This window comes from Diachasmimorpha longicaudata, chromosome 2 (genome assembly GCF_034640455.1).
Source record: "Diachasmimorpha longicaudata isolate KC_UGA_2023 chromosome 2, iyDiaLong2, whole genome shotgun sequence".
In the NCBI taxonomy this organism is placed as follows: domain Eukaryota; kingdom Metazoa; phylum Arthropoda; class Insecta; order Hymenoptera; family Braconidae; genus Diachasmimorpha; species Diachasmimorpha longicaudata.
The window spans coordinates 10753195-10774168 of record NC_087226.1 but is presented as its reverse complement, the minus strand read 5'-3'; the positions used below and the strand labels follow the sequence as shown (position 1 = coordinate 10774168).

The window sequence follows — 20974 nt, the reverse complement described above, 5'->3', positions numbered from 1 at the left end:
GGGGTTGAGTAGAGAATGCGATTACTGAGTGTGGCGATATGGAACGATTTTTGTATCAATGAATATGTTTTTTTTTTTAGAGGGAATTTTATTTGCCAGTGTTTTTGAGTGATTGACGAATTGAATTCGATATGCGAGTGGTTTTTGCAGTTGAGAGAGAATTTTTACCGCCGTGAAATGGGGGGTAACTCCGGTACTATTGAAATTGATTTTCATAGAAAATTTGAAGGAGAGGGATGAGGGAGTATGGGGAGTTTATATCTTCGATAAAGATATTGCTTTGGGTGGAAATGACGTGGTATGTTAGGCCATTTTCTACCCCGGCTAATCATTAAACAATTATTGGATTTTTAATAATTTCAAGATTTTTCGTGATTTCTCTGAAAATTTTTGGAAGATCCAGTGGCTAAAATTTTTTCCAAGTGAATAGGGCATGAGCTTTGCAAACAATAACTTGCACTTTGATAATCGGTCAATGTCTTATCGACCATCTTATTCTATAATTTATTTTTAAATTAAATCCATGAAAATCATCAACGGGCAATTATTGAAAATTTAACAAATGAAGTTCATTCAATAATATTCTACCCGCAACTGTCTCAATTAAATGAACTTCAGATCTGAGAATGTTTCGTATGGCATAAAACTTGAACCCATCCATCCCCATAATCACTCACGTTTAATCACCAAGAAATAACAACAAAATTCGTATATAATAATGACGATAATAATGAGACGCTGAGATACTCGTCGAAGAAATGAGAGATCCGCTAGTTGCTCGAGTTCGTAATGATTTACTTTCCTATAATTGCTACCTGATACCACTCAAACGTAGTTATCTTTCTCTCTCTCTTTCCCCCCGACCAACTGTCCTGATTGGCCCAGTGATGCCACATCCAAACATGACGCAGTTTGTCCCCGAAAAATTAGGTATTGTTCAAGTTTCGTGCGAAAGCCAATGGATAAGCGAGAAAGTGAATGTTATCGGTAAATTCTGCAGTGGTAGTGGCACATTTTCACTGGTCTCCGTGTTGTATCCATTTGAGCGATGAGCTCGCAGCCACAACGAAACGGTTTTCCCTCATCTATATAGTAAACTCAGAGCGAGTTTCCGTAATTTGGCACACCGGAGAGTTAACCGGAGGGCTCTTGCAGATATTCGGGTGTAGGTATTTGGAAAACGCGTGTTTCCAGGGAGATACACTTTCAGCCAATCACTTTTCAAAATTTTTTTTTACCGCTCCCTTCAGCTTTCTCACTCCTCTCTTCTTTCTGTAGTTTCAGCTGTACGTTCAGTACCTTTTTAAGCTCTTGAAATTCCGTCGTACGCTCGATACTGCAGATATATGTACAGATATATGTATAGATATTCGGGGAAAATGGTATCTCGGTGGAAGGAAAACAAAATATTCGATTTTTTCAGGCTTTTGCTTGTGAATGGACGTTTTTTAATGGTTCAAAATTACATTTACAAAATTTTCAGTCAGGATAGGGATGAATTTGGCATTAAAAGTTCAAATATGAGGAGAGAAACAGCAGAGAAAATGGGATTATTCAATTGTTCAGGTGGTGTTACATTGGAGAAACTTTTTTGATGTGATTATTTGCATGGAATGATGGTCTTGGCCGCGATTTATTCCGGTTCCATCTGAGAACAATATTCTGGTCTGACTTTTAAATACTTCTTTCACTCGTTAACAGAATAAATTGCATTTACTGCCTTTAAACGTTAAATTACTATTCTGCCATAATGAAATTTCTTTGTCATCTCCCAACTCAACGGAGGAAATAAGTGATTAATTAAATATGCTCGCTCAATAATGCATTAATCCTTTCGTGGTTACGATAATAGGTTTTTTTTAATTGTCGTCCAAGAAAATACAATATTTCTGACTATTGAGTTGTCTTGTCACTTGGTGAGTAACAGCAATGACTTTTAACCGCTGCTCATTTTGAAGAGGAAATTTAATTGTTCAATTACCGCAAAATGGGATGAAGGGGGTTATTCGTAATGGACTTTAATGGTTGATATTTCACTTTATAAATTTTAGTGTTGGCATTTTTGATCCATGCGAAATTTGCCACATCGCTCCACTTTCTCTTAAGCAATTCTTTTCACCAATACTTGTTTAATTACTGATATTTATGTCGGGTGGACCCCATAGCCTTTAAAAAAATATATCAATTTTGGTTTATAATATTTTTTTCTTATAAAATTTCATACGTGAAGCAAGTGAAATTGGAACGGTAAGTTTTCGTCTCGAGGTAGGGGTTGGCTTTCAATTATTCGCGGATCCCGAATACCGTATACATAAGAGTCTGCATTTTCACCCGACTCTATGTAACGTAGCTACAGTTATATACACATTAGAAACCGAGAAGGGAAAGAACAGGGAAGAGTGGTGAAACGAAAGCGAAAATTGAGGCTTTTCGTAGGGCTAGAATTGTGCCGGATTGCATGAGAGAGAGCGAGAGGGAAAGGCTTGAGAAAAGGGTTGAGCCCTCGTGAGTCAAGGGTTTTCTACGGTTAAAATCAAAAGTAGATAGGGTCTCGGTAGTTCGGTATGTAAGAATAGGGAGGGGGTCGGAAGCGTCGCCGGTGGGTAGCTCTACTGCCATAAACTCAACGAAGGGGTGAGAGTTAAAACGTGAAGAGGAAAGAGAGAAGAAGTGGAAGATGGAGAAAATGGGTTAGGGTATATATGGGGGGTACATAGTCGACGAAGCCCGTGCTGACACCCAGAGAACCCGGGCTAGGCATTACTCGAGCTATGTAAATGAATTTCGTTTAATTATCCGGCGGGAGTGGAAGGAGGAGGACGAGGGAGGGTCACCCAATGGCACGCTTGGTGAGCCCGGGGAAACCCCCCTGTGTCAGACTGTTTCCTTACGGTTAAAGACTACCCGCTGTAGCCACTGGTGGCCGACCAACCCTCGACCCGTTTGAGAATGGGGGAGTGAAAAAAATTTCACTGAAATTTCATCTTTGAATCTTTGGTGTTCATGGCCTGACTCTTAAACACATTTTCCACTTGTTCGGTGAGTTATTCACTTTAATTGTCTTTGAGGGGTTAATGATTATGATGTTGAAGGGAATTTTTTTTTTCTTCTATTTCGAAGAGGAAACAAGTGATCCATTTAAATATGTTCTTATTTAATGACCAACTCATTAACTCATTAATTCGTGGATTTCTTTGGGGAAAAAATTAGGTCAGACCATAATGATTCTCGAAGTTTTATAGTTGTGCGACTATAAAATTTTGTACGTTTTTTACTACAGTTTTGACAATTTTTTCAAAGAGCTTCACCCAAGAAAAATATACCGGTCTGACTATTAAGTACTCTTTCCACTTGCCCGGGAATAACTGCGGTTCCCTACTTTATGTTCATTTTTCTTGATGTGGAGACTCAAATTCAAGTGCTTACAAAGCTTTGAGATGACAATAATTAGTTTGCAGCAAACGGATGATTACTCCGGTCATTTTGCATAAAATGATATTATTTCGAATGAGGGAAAATGTTTTTAATTTACGTAGGTTTTTTCTGTATATTTCATATTGAGAGGTAAATTTATACGAAAAAGCACTTCGCAAAAAAATTTTATTATAAAATTTCTCCATTACGCGACCCGCATCCATTACCCGATTTCCCAGTTTTTTTTATATAATTTCCCGCCGTTATTTCCTCCCCCACTTTTACCATTTTTTAACCGCACATGAACACAGTATAAAACTCTCGTTACAGTTCCGGAGGAGAGGCAGAGAAACGCGCGCGCATACATAGCCAGAATACGAGTTGTTGGAGAGAAAGACTGAAAGAGAAAACGAGAGAGAGAGAAAGAGAGATACGTGGAGGGGTTGGAGGAATTTAATTTAGAACTTGATTTATATTTTAGCGGCCCATAAAATGGGGAAATAATTTGTCCCCTGAACCCGTATGAGACGGCCCCAGCGCGAATGAGCTCTATCCCGAACCATTCCTTTTACCTCCTATACGAGTCCTTTTTTTGCCCTTTTAGCATACATTGAGTTAGATTAGATTCTCCTTTGAATTCGTTACAAAAATCACTTTTCGAGTCGAAATTCACTTTTATCAAGTAGATAAATGGGCGGCGACTCGTCGAATATAGTAACACATGTAATAAAAATCAATTAAAGTAATGAATTCCTATGGAACCAGATCTCTCGTCGTTCAACCGTAATGTCTACCCGTACGTGGATTCGTTTCACTAACTGGTTGCGAAGTGTTTTGCCTCGAAGAATTTTTTTTCATTAAATTACATTTCGCCCCGCTATTACCTTTTGCATACACCAACTCGCCGAGATCATCTGAATTAATTTTCTGCTCTTTCTATACCACCGTGGATCCACCAAATATTTAGGGGATGTCACAAAAAATTTCACAATAACTCCGATGATATCTTTTCAACCCCATCATAGAAACTGTTTATCATTTCTGAGGATTTGTGGCGTATTTCCACCGAAGTTGAGAAGTGAAAAAAATTCCTATTACGCACTTCCAGTGGCAATAAAAAATTGTCGAGTAATTTTACTTGACAAAATCAACGAGATGGAGGGAATGTGAAAATTTCTGTGTAGTTATGAAACAGCATACCATCGTCAAGATGCAATGTGAGGGATTCATTAAGGTTGGATGGAGGTGTTAATACACTGAACATTGCCGTTGGGGAGTTGGATAGCACTTTGGTACTCGTAAGACAGAGATACGAGAGAGTTTCAGGGCCTGTGCGCGATGCCAAAGGAGTGTTGGAGCGTACACTCAAAAGGTGAAGGATGAGGAGGGAGGGAATTGCTGGTGAGAGGGTGTCGGGGGTATCTCGGGTGCCATGAAGGCACTGGAAGACGCGGTGAGATGCCGTAGATGAGGCTATGAAGCTAAATTACGTGGCAGTACCACGGTGAGACGGAACTATTAGCCAAGATTTAGATACGACTACAAGAACTGAGAGGGTAACACATACATTACCTGTGGGAATACATAATATATGAGATATTTCATACCAAATTATAGTCGACCGCTAGCCCTCACTCTTTTTCAAATTAATGATAATTTTTCAAGTAATTATTGAGGACAAAAAATTGCTCTCAATTTTTCCAAGTTTTTCATCAAATTAATTATCCTTAATTATCAAAAATATAATTACGGAAAAATTGTCATTATTCTTCTATCAGATGGAGACATACTTTGACTCTTTTAAAGTATACAGGTATATGAGGTATATGAAGTATATAAAATGGTGGAGAATATTGCCGAATACCTCTGAAGGGCTCCCTAGTTTCCTCCCGTATACTCTCGTCATCCTCAGAATTTCTGTTAAAATTGCTCTAATTATTTTCCTCCACATATCTTATATTTAATTTCGGAATGGTACACCTCCTCCATTTAATGAATTTCCCCTGGATTTTTTCCCCTCAAAGTCAAAGAGAGTAAACACTGACAACCCTAGACTGGCTCAGTTGAATTGCTCTTCCCGATATATACCTACACATTATATACATATACATAGTAGTGTCGATTGGTTGGGTACACGTCAAACTCAAACACAGTCACGACGACGATATCCACCGGGGGAAAACTCCTGGGGATTTCATTGCGCGTCCCTTGTAGTAATCAGTGAGCCAACGACGCCCAAAAGTGGAGTGAGTGAGGGACGAACGGGGTGAGGCCAGTTTTCCTCCAAGGGTTTTAGATGCCCATGTTTGCTCATCCCTACAGCAAGAGACGAAAATCCAAACTCTCCTTCGGTCAATTAGAACCCGTTCTAATTGACCACCCCCTCCCCCCGTTAACTCTGTCAGTCGTACTTCCACACTCGTTCGTCGATACAAGAGAAACGAAATGTTTATGTTTAAAAAATATCTCCTTGAGGTCAATAATTTTTCATTAGTCGCCCAATTCATCCAAACATTTCAATTAACATTTGAAATTCATCACCGTACGCACAGTGAACCGTAAATTATCACAAACAAATTCATTTGTCAACTTTTGATGGGCACAAATTTGCTCATTTTTTATTCTATCATTTATTGACCACCAATAAACCCTGTTAACAATAGATGAATTGTTTCATCAATGCAACTCCAAAGCAATAGGAGAAAAATTCAATTATACGAAAAAAAAAAACGGAAGAGAAAAATCGCGTCACACCATCGGCACGAAATGCGATAAGCCTGGGTGGACCTTTAGACACGAGAGGTATTATGGAAGGGTGTTGTATGTCACCCAGAATGCAACAAGTTGCCTCCCACTGCCCCCATACCTTCCTCCTCGTCGCCACCCTCTTCCACCCCCCCTCCAACCCCTTCAGTTCTCGTTTTGCCTCCTGGCGTGCCGCTTGCCCTCTTCCGCTATAGTTCACTTATAACTAACGGCCACAAGACAACATAGTCAGTGCCATAAAAATCATATCACTTATAACAACTCAAACGATCGGATATTTAATCATTTTTTATTATCCCACGGACCGTAGATTTTATTTTTATCGACAAATATGACGAACGATGGGATCTCCCCGGAGCAATACATGTTTGTCTGTGTTAAAATGCTGTTTGATTGAATTGAAATGATGGAATGTGTTTGGTTATCGACGGCACCCGGGAAAATGGTGGAAACGTGAAGAGATGTGAAAATATTTAAAATTATTTCATAGAGTTCTCATGTATTCTGGGAAATTTGAAGTATTCATAGCATTCTGGGACGAATAATTCTGTGCAACTTATTTATTGATTTATCACTTGTTCACTGTCTTATGCACTCGAAGTACGGTAATTTAATATGTGCATTAAATAGAACTATCGAGGAATTTCTCTTCAATATTCATTTTTAATAGAATGAGTAACAAGAGTCTTGTGGCATTTTTGATCAGATTTCATCTCCAGGAATATTCCCTAGTATTCGCTGAAATGGCTTATCCATCGGTGAGGGAATGAGATGAGAAGTGAATCGCAAAAATCTCAAATCCTTTCTATATATGTTTGACAATAACGTTTAAAAATCAATCTCTCCTTTGGATATTAATGATTTCTGATTAATATCTGAAGAGATTGACGAACTCCTCGAAGAATAATCTTAAAATTCGTTGCGGTCGTCCAAGATACTCCTAGGCACATCGGTAAACACTAGTGAGAAATTCATAAAGTTACGAAATATCCGGGCTCCCATGAATATCCAAGTCCACAATACTGATATTAAAGCTATTCACGTGCATTAAACTTTTTTTTCTCAAGTGTACTCATAGTTGGCGAATAACCCTCAGATTTATCAAATCCTTACCTCCCTTCGCGGTACCATTCGAGTACTGGATATTTCATCTCCCTGATGAATCAATACATCACCAGAGTAATGAGAAACAATTTGCTTCTGCTTCTGTTTATACAATAATCAAGTGTACTTTATGCTTATTTCTAGTATATTTTTGTTTCCATGGGTTCCCTCGGGTCGAGTCGTCAACAATTAACAAATATTTCATTTGAATTTTCTCAAGTATCAACCAACAGCAAAATGACTAAATCAATTTATCAGAATTGAAGGGAGCTCAAGCCATTGAAAATTTCATTGAAATAGCAGTCCAACGTCGTAAGCACACAGAGCAAGCTATTCCCATTCAGAGTCACCAGGAAATGGTCGAGGGTTAATGCATCAACATCAAAGTAGTCATGCACCAGTATGTAGAGCCAACCCAGTTATTGCACTCAAAGCCCAGCATTACCTTTCGATCCCACCTATACACCAATTCACCGAGTGTTTGCATATACACAGGCTAGAAATATTTTCACATACGTGTGATGAAAAGTACTGGTGTACCTAGGAGGCTGGTACAGTGTGTTTGCCCAGTGTGGCACTGATTTCTTCTCTCTCGTGGATGGAATTCCATAGCACGATGCACAATTTTCGTTATGTAAACATGAAGCAGAAAGTCCGAGGCATCCAACAGCCGAGGGCATGGCCTGGCCTGCCGACAAAGACAGGGAAAATCTCCCATATTACATTCTTTTGCGTCAAACCAACCGACAAATTAATTGCCTTAAATCGCCAAAAGAGAATTTTTGTTGTTCTTCCATAGTCTGAATTCAATAGTTTAATTCGTTCAAGGAATTCGTATGGGGTGTGAGAGCCTATTAACTTTTCGATAAATGCAAAGTGAGAGGTAAAAATTGTACGCGAAAATATTTAGTAGAAATTATGGAAGGCTGCGACAAAATGTTGCCATAAAACTTTTGAGATATTGCGAAAAACATCAATTTTATTGGTTGTGGGTGTTGCCTATCTAGTCAGAGCCAGCCAGTGATGCCAGACTCACACACTATTGCCCCGTCACGTTTCTAATTATCCAGAGTGCATCTTTTGCCCTGAACACGAGACTATCCTTTTCCATGGCTTTGCGATTTCGATGTACACTTTCCAAGCACGAACTCACTCAAACTTGAACTTAGGACTCTGGCTGGGTTATACGGATACTTATTTACACGTGTAAACAAGACCGAAGGCTGTTTTGAGAGTGAAAAGTTGTTGAAACGTACCCAGGGATAAGTGCATGCATGAATTAGAACATTAAACAAATTATCGGGAGTTATTTTTATTATATAGTTTTTTTACTTTTCATAACGCGACGACCAGTATTGATAAATTCAATTTATTATGGAGCTAATTTTATTATTCCTTTTTAATTGAAAGCATCAAACTCCAATTTAATTCATCCGTTCATTTTTTAATTTCCCTTTTCCCATCTTTCGTGAGAAATTATTAGTTTTCTTACCATAGTTAAAAAATTAAATTTAAAAATCATTGAATCATAAACCCTAAAATTTTCTTACATGCACTTTCCACTGATCGTAGTACTAATTTATTCAAAAAGCTATATTTTATGTAATAAATATATAACGAAATGATCGTTTAACAAAATAACGACACTCGATCCATGAAGAATCAATTTTCCACTTGTTTTACCTTTTAAACACTAAAATTCGCTGCGATCATCTTGTTAATTTCCACTCCCTTTTTCCCTTCGTGGACTCTGCACCATAAGCTCGTGCAGAATACGCAGACTAATCTAGTAATAACATATTACACATAGCACATGTTTGCCCGTCGAGTGCCGAGCCCGGCAATTTCCGATACCAGTTGAGAGTCCTTGAACTGCTCATGAAGGTAGTTACGAGTCACCCCAACATGACGAACCCATACTCACCCTCTTGGTACACAGTAGGAGCGTCTTCGATGGACGCAGTTTGCCTAGTGGTATCCAGGTAGACTAGATTCAAGGTACTTTCCACTCACTCGAGTGGACCGTTATCATGGCCACGAGCATTCTGATTCTGCTGACCAATGCGTCCAGCCCCAACTAGTCACCCTCACACCTTTTCTCTTCAACTAGCCTTCTAGTCACTCGGTCATCTCGGCGTTCACTACGTGGTTCGCCTTCAAACCGCCCCCTTTTTTTTTTCTCTCCCCCACACTCAAACCTTTTCCTGTCGCTTGCCACTGTCGAGACCCATTCCCACAGCGATTTTTCCTCCTTGAATTTTCTCACTTTAGCGCACCAAACCCTCCCCCCCCCCTCACCCCGTGGACTCAACGAGCCATCGATCCGAAAGGTTACAGCAGGATTGCGAGCCAGTAGTTTTATTTCATCGTCCTCTTCTTTTTTGAATTCTATCCTGTTTTATACTGTTTCCAATATCGTCTTTGATCGCTGGAGAATTCTCCGAGGGGTGAATACTCAACGGTTGGCATCCAAACTGAAAACAAAATGAATTATCTCCTTTATACTGGGGTAGGGGTACGGAAAGACGAGTATTTGCTACTGTCGAGTGGTGTTTTTTTTTTCACCTTTTTTATTTACAATCGAAACGATTGCAATAAATTCAGGGGAAGATTGTGCGAATGCCGGAGGATGTAGGCATCACATTTTCATGAAGTTTTACCCGAGGGCGACAGGGTTGGAATTTAATAGACGTTCAGCGTTCATTAAATTTCAGACCTATGAGATTTTTTTGTCTCGTGGAATGAGAGAACGGGGAAGGGGGGATGTTTCTGGTTGTGCAAATGGAGGAGGAGGGTTTAGGGTATGATATTTAAATATTGGTTGGTAATTTTGAATAATTTGATTTCTCGAAAATTGAGAAAATGACACTGAACCGTCTTCCACAGAGAAAAAATTATTTTATTTTGTCATGAATATCAATTTTTGGGTGAAACAATTTTTTTCATCCCTGTGACCAGCTTTTATTTGGAATGATCAGTTTCTAGTGTTTCCCATAAACGTTGAAAATTCCCTCTGTATTTATTATCACTTTATTATTCGCACTGGATCGATTGTAATACATTCGGAGAGGAATGGGAAAACACTGAAGCATTACTGGTGTCATATTTTCATGAACTTCGCCCGGAGCATTTGCGTTCAAATTTAATTGCCGAATGGATGGTTAATCTTTTATGACAGATCTGTGATAGCTGACAGAAGTCATCCCCCTGGTCTTATTCCATATCATTTGATGCAGACAACTCCGAGCAAATCCATCGCAATTAATGTGTAAAATTAATTTTTTATTGAACAGTCGCATTCAATTTATATTGGGGGAATGAGAGTGGGGTGTGTGGTGAGAGTCAAAGGAGATAACACGTAATGTACAGTGGTAAGACCTGTGCACCGAAGGAAGCGGATCTCACCCACAGGGACATCACAAAATACGTCAATTTTCCGTTGGCTGACAGTTTTCCGATTTCTGTCAGGGACTGTGGGGAGGGGAGTCAATCGCTGGGGCTACAGCTTTTGCCGCTGGTGTCAAGAATTTCCGCCGGCGGAAATCGACTCGGCGAGCTGTCTCTCCATCTGGGTTCCTCAACCCCTTCGTCGGGCCCACATGAGACTCTGGTGTGTTCTATGATATAAGTTCGTTTCGTCTCCTCGAGGCTTTATTTTTGTTTCACCTGAATTGAGACTGTTCTGAGCTAATATCTGGGGGCGGGGGGGGGGGGGGGTGAGGAATAAGGGAAATTTAATTGACGAAGACCCTACAATGAGGACTGACAATAATCACAGTATTGTCACCGATAAAATTAACATTCAACCCTTCATTGAATACCCAAAAAGCAAAGAGCTTCGTTTTTAGTCTCAACCATGTGAAAAGCTCGTTCTCGATAAACCCCATAAACACCCCAATTGGCACGTCAACGCATTTCAATTTCCCCGAAACGCGTAACCCACTCAACTCCAAGTGGCCCAACTTGGTGAATAAAAAAATTGTGCACTGGATGAGGGAGCTTCGAGTGCCATTCAATGTGTAACGTATAACTTACTCGTTAGACGCCCGCTAGTGGAAGGGGTTTGAGCGGTAAAAAAAAAAAGTCACGTATTTGCCGTCGGCGTCGTGTGAATTTTCGAGACGAACGTTCGACGTGTCACGAATCCCCCAGCGTTGAAATATTGAGAATGTGAAAAAAAAAATTGTCTCATGCGGCTACATGAATACCTACCTATACCCATAAAGAAGTTGAGAGTCTGTTTTCTCAAACGATTCGTCTCTCAGCGTCTCCAGTATCATGAACAATATAGGTTCAATTTCCTGACTTACAAGTTACGTGACACTTTTCATCTCTAACAAAAGTATCTGGAGCCTCTTCTCAGGGGGTGCTGACGACCTGGGCATTATGGATGTATGTTCGCACATAGTGAGAGGCACGAGCCAGTTTTCTCATACCCCTCCTGGTACAGTTCATCTCATCTTCGTCGGCAGGGTAATTGCATAACGTCAAGCCACCCCCCCCCCCGCCGATCTGTCCTACGTTCCAGAGAGGGAGAGAGAAAGGGGGAGACGTTTCTAGATAAGTTGGTAACTCGGCACCGGGGTCGTTGTTTTAACGAGCTGGTGAAAGCCAACAGCCCCACCCTCCTTTCTCCTTTTCACGTGCATCCGACTACCCCGAGTCGATTCTCCGTCTCACTCGAGAAAAACCCCTTGCCCATTATCGGCAGCTTGGGGGTGGCTCTCGTTGTCGAAGCTCCATGAGGAGAATATCACTTCGAGAGTGTGTTCTCGATGCGAGCGGTCCTCTCGATTTTTTGATGCTTTTGGGGAAGGATGGCTGATAGACAATTACTTTGGAAAGAACCTGGTCGGATAAACACGGACAATCTGCCTGGAGTCAAATTAGAAGCGACAATTTTATCCCACTGATTGATGATTTCAGTTAATGATATCGAATTAATTCAGGGGAATCTTTTGTTTTGATCGGCTTGAATGGAACACATACTCGTTGCAGTTGACTGAAAATTTCATTCATCTAACAAAATATATTTTGTATGGAAATTGGAGGAATTAGCATTCACATGCGCTTTCCCCAGGTCTGAAATTAAGGGTAAGTGGGAATAATGGACAAGGGAAAAATAGCCCACATATCAAACATTAATTTGGATCGATTTTTTCGATAATCTAATGGTTCAGAGATTCGTCTGGAGTCAGAACAATTTTCATTTGATTCTCCCGTTTTTTTAATGTCTGCTAAGTGCCTACAGAATTCAGTGTAATTAAAGTATTTATTTGCACCGTCGAAGATTTTCAAATGTCAATTGAAATCCACCTTCAGAAACTCCGTTATGAGCATCTGAATTATTTGAAGGGTGTAAAACAATTTTGTTAATTTTTCTCGACCTTTTTTCGAGATTTTCAGACGCTCATTGAATTAGAAATCACGATGATGAATAAATACTTCGAACAATCTGTCAGACAGATTTGGCGTATCGAAACGGAGATATTTCTATTAAAAAGTCAGATCACCGTCTCGCCATTAATAAAGTCTATCTGTTCGATAAGAAAAGGAAAGAATGTTTTCTCAAACATAAAGAGAGGTCTTTTAGTGGAGGAGCAGTTATATTCTCCGGCACGGAGCCATGATACTTTATTGATTATGAAAGGAGATACTTCAATGACGCGACATTTCTGCTTGAATATTAACAAGGATTTATTTATATTCATTTCGATGGATCCAGGGTCTGATCTTGAGTTGGGTCAAATATATTAGTCAATAATGTCAATGAACGGAAAATTAATATTGCTGTCATTTAATGGAGCCGACATTGCGTTTTATTGAACACCTGAAGGGCGAGAAAATTTGAACATAAAAATAGTTAACTGGACTTCATAAACCAGTGTATCGTAAATTTTTTAATTCTACTTTTCGTAACACAACAAAAATGTTGGAGAGATTCGAAAGGAGCTACATCTCTTTGTGAATTCTGAGTCCGTTAAAGTCTGATGCCGTTAAATAAATACATCACTGAACGTATTTAAATGAATTCTACCTCGAAGGTGTTTTTTCATATTGTTAAGTACTGATATAGTTAATTTAATCGTAAGAGAATTGTTGTTGGTACATCTGAACAGTTACATATTTGATTTATTCTTTATCCTCTTTCAATGTCTCCACCAGGAAAATATTGCGATTGTGATAAATGAGAATTTATTTGAGTTTCGTGAGAGGGAACTATTCAATATTCAAAGTAGTACAGCTCAACTGCGCGTAAGCCATTGCGGGTCGTGAGGTAAAAATAAATTGCAAAGTCGAAAAAAAAAATTACTCATCGTCGATATGTTCTGTCACAGATATTACTAATCTCGAAATATTCATGATCCCCTAAGACCCCATATTAATTGAGAATTTCAACGTCATTGTCATCGATTATGCTACACTATTAATAGAAGAAGCTCAATTCATTCCAGATTCCCATCGTTGAAATGAAAATTATGGATATACTTCGTCGACTAATTAAAATTAATTGACTTTTCTGAGGTAAATATTGGGAAATTTTAATCTCAATCTATAAATTCTCATTCTCCATCAGTCCCTCCGGCCAAAAATACCAAAAATCAAAGAGTGAATCCTGAATACAAAGGACAAGTTAAATGGACCGAGAGTATTCACTGAGAAAATCGTTCTCCAATTACCGTTGAACCTGGAATTCTGCAATTATCTCGTGCTTCCATTCCCCCTCCCCATTTACCCCGTGTTAATATCTTGGCCATCTTGGCACTCGCTGATATCCTGCCACAGTAATGCAGACTAGTAGAAACTTAATGAAAGCAAAACCCCAATTCTCGAGGTTTTCGTTGAATTCTGTTTTATCTCCTTCAATAGTTGAATAAGAAATGACACCGCAATTAATGTTCTCAGTCTGATGAAATTTCCCGTGGATTCTCTCCATCACGAAGATGGATATCGATTGTTTCGATGCCTCTGCGGTTAACAAAGATCTGATACCCAGACTCTGTTGTATTGTACGATGGGCTCTGACGTGCCAGAGTGATCTTGACGATTTCAACGATGTGTTTTAAACGGATGGTGCAAACAACTCCCTCCTCTTATAAGACTAATTCTAATTTGTTTATATGGATTATGGCTGAGAGACATCCGAGTTTTGTATGCCCTGACATATCACGAGACAACAGCTATGGGAAAATGAGAGAGATGAGAAGCTCTTGTCATCAGCGCTGTGTGTACAGTAGCTTGTTCATCCCCGATTTCACAATTTTCTCACGAAACTATTATTCCACACTTACACAACAGCCCATTGTTATTTCCTTTACATCTATTCGTGACATGAGAATATACACCAGATGTACGGTATTCGACATTGAAAAAGTAAGTCACGTAGCCAGGTTTTGGGGGACTCGTAAAACTTGACGGTTTTATTATTGAGACACTCTATTCTGTTTTGTGGTGTTTTAAGAGGTAACGCCAATTTATCGTTTGACATATACAAATGTCAATTGAAAAGCTCACCTAATTCTCTGGAAAGTCCATGGAGTTTTCGAAAAATCTATTCAAGCTGCAGAGAATTTTTCGTGAAATAAGAATCGGCGCAGATGGTATGTTGCGAGCTAGATGATTGTTCCATAAAGTTAGAATTTGTTGTTTAACAGGGAATTCGCAAGTTCTTTGTTTTCCGCTAATGATCGCCCAAAAGCTATTAGCCAACTGTCCAAGAAGAGAAGCTTTTTTCGACATATTCACTTCATATCTTTTTATCCATATTTATCTGGGGTATATTTGAGACCGAAGTGGAATTCAATATTCCGACTTTCCGAGGCACAGCAAAACTGCTCGAGACAATTCTCCAAGTACAGTGTATGGCTTTCACGCATCTTATATAACGGAGTTAAACAGGCTTTACTTTCATGTTTCATCGGAGCCTGTAAGCTCCTTTCTGAGTTGCAAAGTTTCGTACTCATCTTTACGGGGATAGAAGGGAGTCTGATGAAATTGTGTTGGAGGAGTTAATAAATAGATAAAGAGGGTATTCACATTTAATTTAGTTGGGAATTGTGTTCATATGGCGATTGTGTTAAACGACACTGGTGGAGGAGTAAAAAGGGGGGCTAATTACTACTTGGAGGGACTTATTTTGGAGTATTGATTTCCAATAAATATTTAGTGAATTCTTATTTTAAGTCTACATTACAGAAATTTGATTCTATCGCATAATAAATTTCATCCTCTCAGTTTAATCATATTGATCTTAATAATAATCAAAATTCCATCGATATTATTTATTCTACCGTTCCATTATTTATTCCTCAAAAGTCAGTGTATCTGCCGCAAGAAAAATAAATTTCCCTGTGAATCGTTAACTAGTACTCAGAGTGTGCAAGCTGCATCGGAAATGAATTGAGGATGTAAGGGGAGTGAGTCGAGTCAACGGCGTTCCGTGGGGGTAGTATGGGGCAGGGAGGGGAGGGGTATGAGGTAGGAATGGGATGACGACAGGGTGCCTATAGGGCAAAAGCAGTTCCGCTCGCCAGATATTTTAATGGAAGTTTGGACTTGGGATATTTGGCGGTGCGATGAGGGGGAGAGGGGCAACTGACTGGGGTAGGGGTTTCCGTGACGCCAAAGACGACGAGAAAAGACGGCAAGGCGAAGCAGCGAAGTGTTCATAATGAGATGTTAATGGAGTGGGTGAAGAAGGAGAAAAAAAAAATTCAAGGCGTTCCATCTCCTTTCGTGTCTTCTTGTCCTCCCTCCACCACCTCATCCCCTTCCCACCGTTATCCCTTGTGCTCTGCATCCCGCGCGAAGACGCGATATCGACAGGTCTCTACGGTGTCGTTCCGTCAATGTTGGTACGCCTCTCTTGGAATCCGGACTCTTTTTTCTCTCCCCTTTACTCAATTCCTGAAGAAGAAAGAAGGGGGTGAGAGGAAAGTAGGGGATCCTTCGTGGCCAACGTGACTGCCAATGACAACGTCGACGACTCCAAAAGAACCAGGAGGTACTATCCCTATAACCGATACGACACAAGCCTTGACTTCTTTCGTCTCTTTGCAAATCTCTTATCTGCTCAGTGAGGTGGAAATTCATGGAATTCGGAATACATTCGGCAAGAGAAAAAAATTGATGGAATATTTTTGAGAATGCGAAACAATGGGGACGTGTAGTTGTGATGAATAAATCATAGGAGGAATTGGGGAATTATTGGTACATGGGGGAATTCATCAGCTGGGAATTTACGGAGAAATCAGCTATGAATAGTGCGTATTAGTCTTTCATTATAAATTTGGGGGTTGATGCTTATCGACTTCAACGAAATGTGTGAGGGATAACACTAGTGCATTGCAAAAATTGTGGTGTGAAAAAAGTTCAGTTTCATGTCTTCACATTAGCTTAATTAGGTTGTTAAATATTTTTGAAACATGTACACGTACGACGAATCAATGAATTCGTTGGAAGTCGAGTGGGCTAAATTCCGAAACAATTATCACAAAAGTTAGGGACTTCTGATAATGTATGCAAAAGAAAGTCGACCCAACTGCAAAAAAATCGGTTACTTCCATTTAAAGTTAACATATAATTTGAAATGGAAGAGACCATTTTTTTTTATTAATAAACGATGTTGTGTGCAAGGAGGATTGAATACATCTTGAAGCATTGGAGCATTCAATCTTTTATTAGGATTATTGAATTTCAACTTCTCTTTGTAAATCTCATATGGATGCAGTGAAGAAGACATCCATGGAATTCGGAATATATTCGTCGGCAAAAGAAATTGATTGAACATTTGTTTAAAAATAAAACAACCGAAGGTGCATATTCATGATGGACGATGAATCTAGGCCATTAGTAAATTAATATCGTTCAGTAATTAACAACTTTAGCATTTACATTTAATAACCCACGAACTATTACGAATTCCACATTTAACTTTCTACAATGCTCATGTCGACAGAACTCTTAACTTTCTTCTCTATAGTGACAAAACCACATATTGGATGTATTAATTGTTATTGGCGGTAAATTGCTAATCAGTGCATAGCGAATTGAATTATCCAAAAATTTCTAGAGAAAGAAATTTAGTAATTTAATGAAAAAAATCCCATTAAATCGATTCAATTAATTAAATCAAATTAATATACAGTTTGGCAGTTCCAACAGTTCAGCACCTCCACCAAAAAAGTTCCTAATGTCAGTGTCAAAACGCATGTTAGATTGAACAGTATTTTGTACTGGAGAATTCGATATTTCCTTAATCTTATTAAATTTGAATTTCTCTCTGTATATCTGGTGTACATAGTGAGGATTCATGGAATGCAGAATATATCGGTAGGAAAAAGAGTGATGAAATATTTGTTGAGAGGGAAAACAATGGGGGATTGTATTCATGGTGAATAAGGTACATATTGAATGGATAAAATATTATTACCGGTTAATTGGGAAGCCTTTGTGCCTGCCGAATCTAATTAGCCTTGAATACATGCAGAATACCATGTTTCGTTTGTTTAAATTTTATTTAGTGCAATTGCTAAGCTTTGGTAATGTCAATTATAACAATGAAAAAATTCGATGAGTTTTGTTCGGTTGTGACTAAATTTATATATTCAATGCTTTCAAGTTCGATTTATATTAAGCAAGATCTTCAAATTATTCAAGAGACTAGAATAATAGACTAATCTAATTGATTTTAATCGCAATTGTTAAATTGCACTCAAAGTTGATCATAAAAATCAGAAAATTTAATGAGCCTCCCAACAACTAGATGTACATACTCCTACGTTTTTTATTATCAATTAAAAGTTGAATTTTCACAAAATTAAGGAACTTTTTTACATATTTTTTTTTATTCAAAGTGGAATACAGACGTTGGAAAAATCCATTATCCGAAGGAGGTAGTTGAAATAAATTATTCACTGCAATTAGAGAATGAAAAAAAAACTTTGAATTGCTCGACTAAGGGATCATTCAATATACCAACGTCAACCAGAATGGTTTTACCGCCTCTCTCCCTCTCTCACCAGTGAGAGCGACGTTTAAATGGCCCTGGGTTATTAATCACGCTTGACGGTAAACGTTCACACGAGAAACAACGAAAGTGCAGGGGACGATGAGGGGACAAACAGAGGATGAGTAGGCTTTTGTATATGTATATACAGATATCAGCCGTCAGGAACAACCCCGAGTGTTGGACTGGTTATGTGTTGCACTCTGAGGGGTTTTGGCCATTGATGACCAACGTATAATTACCGCGTGTATAAACGTGTTATCATCGTGTATCCTATCCCATGGAATCCAACGGAAATACGTATTCTGTGATGGGTACACACTCTACCCTGGAATTCCATGTACTGTTTCTCTTTATGTTTCACTGCTGTTGCATCAAAGCCTTGATATTCCCAGGCTTATACATTACGTGGTTATGTGTACGTGACGCTCGGCTTGAGGATCAACGACAACGCTTTCTGCATTTTAATTCGAATCAATCTCTGTCCTGTTTTTACTTATTTAATGGGCAGAACGCTGGGAGATATCCATTTTACGTTTCTCACTGGAAGGTGAATTTTAACTGGATATTTTTTCTGATAAATATTCATTTGTTTGACACACGGTGAAGAATTTATGAAAATAATTCTCATACTGGTGCGGAAAAAAAGGCGAAAAATGGCCAGGTAGACATTTCAACAAATTAACCACTAGTTGGTTAATAAAAAATTAATAAATAGGAAAATAAATGGATAAATACATTTTAAAAATATCTGAAGCCGATGCCGAATTCAATACTTCATCACTTTCATCTTTGAAACTGAGAGCATCTGCATTCTCAATTTTATACGAGACAAGACTGTATTTTCAGCGAACAATTTGGAGAAGAATGTCCTGGGCATTTTCCTATTTTCCTTAGATCGTTTGTCTTTTTGCTTGGACGATTGCACCCGGGATATCGCCGGAAGGAAACACTGGTAGCAAGGGTGGGGATAGCCTGGGAGGGTGGGATAGGGGAGAGACAGGATGGATTGGAGCATCAGGCAAGATAACGTATAACCCCAGGATGCAAATTGCTGGGTAACCCCCTCGGACGTTTTTGCTCCGTTCGTTGGAGTGTGCAGCTATGTCTGACCAAACGCGGGGCTCCTCCACTGATATTTCCATGCATTTGTAGTATTGAACAATTATCGGTGATTATTAGGGATGTTTTCCATTCTACACTAATGAATTTTTGTTCGTGAGTGAGTGGAATTTCGTGTTTTTTTTTGGACAAAGTGGGAACAAGCGCGAGACCCCTTCTTCACCCCTTTGTTAGGGGGTAATATACTCAATCGATTTAGTCATCATTTTATCACATTGAATGTTTCTAGGTATGCGAGGCCACGTAGGGAGGAGAACAGCGGGACGAGTGTGTGGGTGGATGACAGGGATCATCGAGTAAATCGAGTGGACAACGAGGCAGCAGCTTCAGCATTTTGAGTCTTCAAGCAGTCCATCTTGGGTCACTATCACATGCCGAATGCGAGAGTCGCGACAAGATCGCCTACCACACAATGCTCCAACGATGCATCCTTGCCCTGATCATCATTTTTATCCTTCTGATAATACCCATAGGTATGAGGACACCGAATTTAAAATTAAATCATTCAGAATATCTGAATCCATCAGCATTAGGAGAGCTTCTTTGGGGGCTTTCAGCCGGTGATTTTCAATCATCAAATGTTCCAATTTAACTATGTGAGAGGACTTTGATAAACTCAGTCTCCCTTTTTAAATGATGAATATTCACAGAGAAAAGAAAGTTTTAGTTTTCACGATCTGCCGCATTTTAAAATTCAGCAAGTGAGAAGCTCTAAAAGCTCGTAATTTAGTCACTCAATTTCAGAGAGATAATCCTAAATTTGGCAAGTTTACTCTATATTTCATGGCTGTAATATTGGCTATTCCGGGCATTCTATTTCACTCTCCTTAAATGAAGCTGAATTATCAGTTATTTCCCTAATCTGCAATATGTCACCTTCCAATTTTCAATATCTGTTCAATATTTCAAATATCTGTCCGTTGACAGGGAAAGCTCTCTGTGCAGAAGATCAAACTCCTTCACCCTGACTTACTATCCCAGAAAATTAATAATTAGAGCTGGAGTCAAGTCACTCAGAATTTTGTCAAAAAAATTCGCTCATTGCAAATTCTAAACAATCAGACGAGAATATCACGACTTATCTTCCAGCTCATACCAGTGAAATAATTTGTCTCCTGTAAATGGTACTCGGGTTTGGTGGATTTGACTGGGCTTGATTTGATTCTGTGACTATATATGTGGTGGCACACAGTGTCACTTGCAGACTGGCTGACATTTGCGCGAGTCAACGTTCATCGGACGGGTGGTGGGGGTTGACTGGTTGGAACAAGTGACTGAGAGAGAGGGATGAAGGGTGAGAGGGGGTGGGGGGAGGGGGTCCTCGTTGGCCAACTTCTGTACCTGATGTTTATTCGCCGATACAGCTGGACTTGTCATTCGAATTAATTTACTGGAAGTACAAGTGGACGAAGGCGGTTACAAATTGTTCGAGCTCATGTTTGCCAAATGCTCTTAGCGCATTAACATTATAGCAAATTACTCCGGGATTTAATAATTTTATGAGGCCCACCAGTGTGGATCACCGTACACACCTTAAACATTATCATTCATTTGATTTTC

General features: G+C 39.2%; 1 protein-coding gene across 3 annotated transcripts in view; it reads left to right on the top strand.

Annotated features, from left to right (window-relative positions):
• LOC135171582 (lachesin-like) overlaps positions 1 to 20974 on the top strand; it is a 44239-nt gene that overhangs the window by 6704 nt on the left and 16561 nt on the right. For all 3 annotated transcript variants that reach the window (XM_064138220.1, XM_064138225.1, XM_064138214.1), the window contains exon 2: positions 19644 to 19887. In XM_064138220.1, coding sequence (XP_063994290.1) covers positions 19827 to 19887 — 61 coding nt within the window. In that variant the 5' untranslated portion in view covers positions 19644 to 19826. The remainder of the gene's footprint in view (positions 1 to 19643; positions 19888 to 20974) is intronic.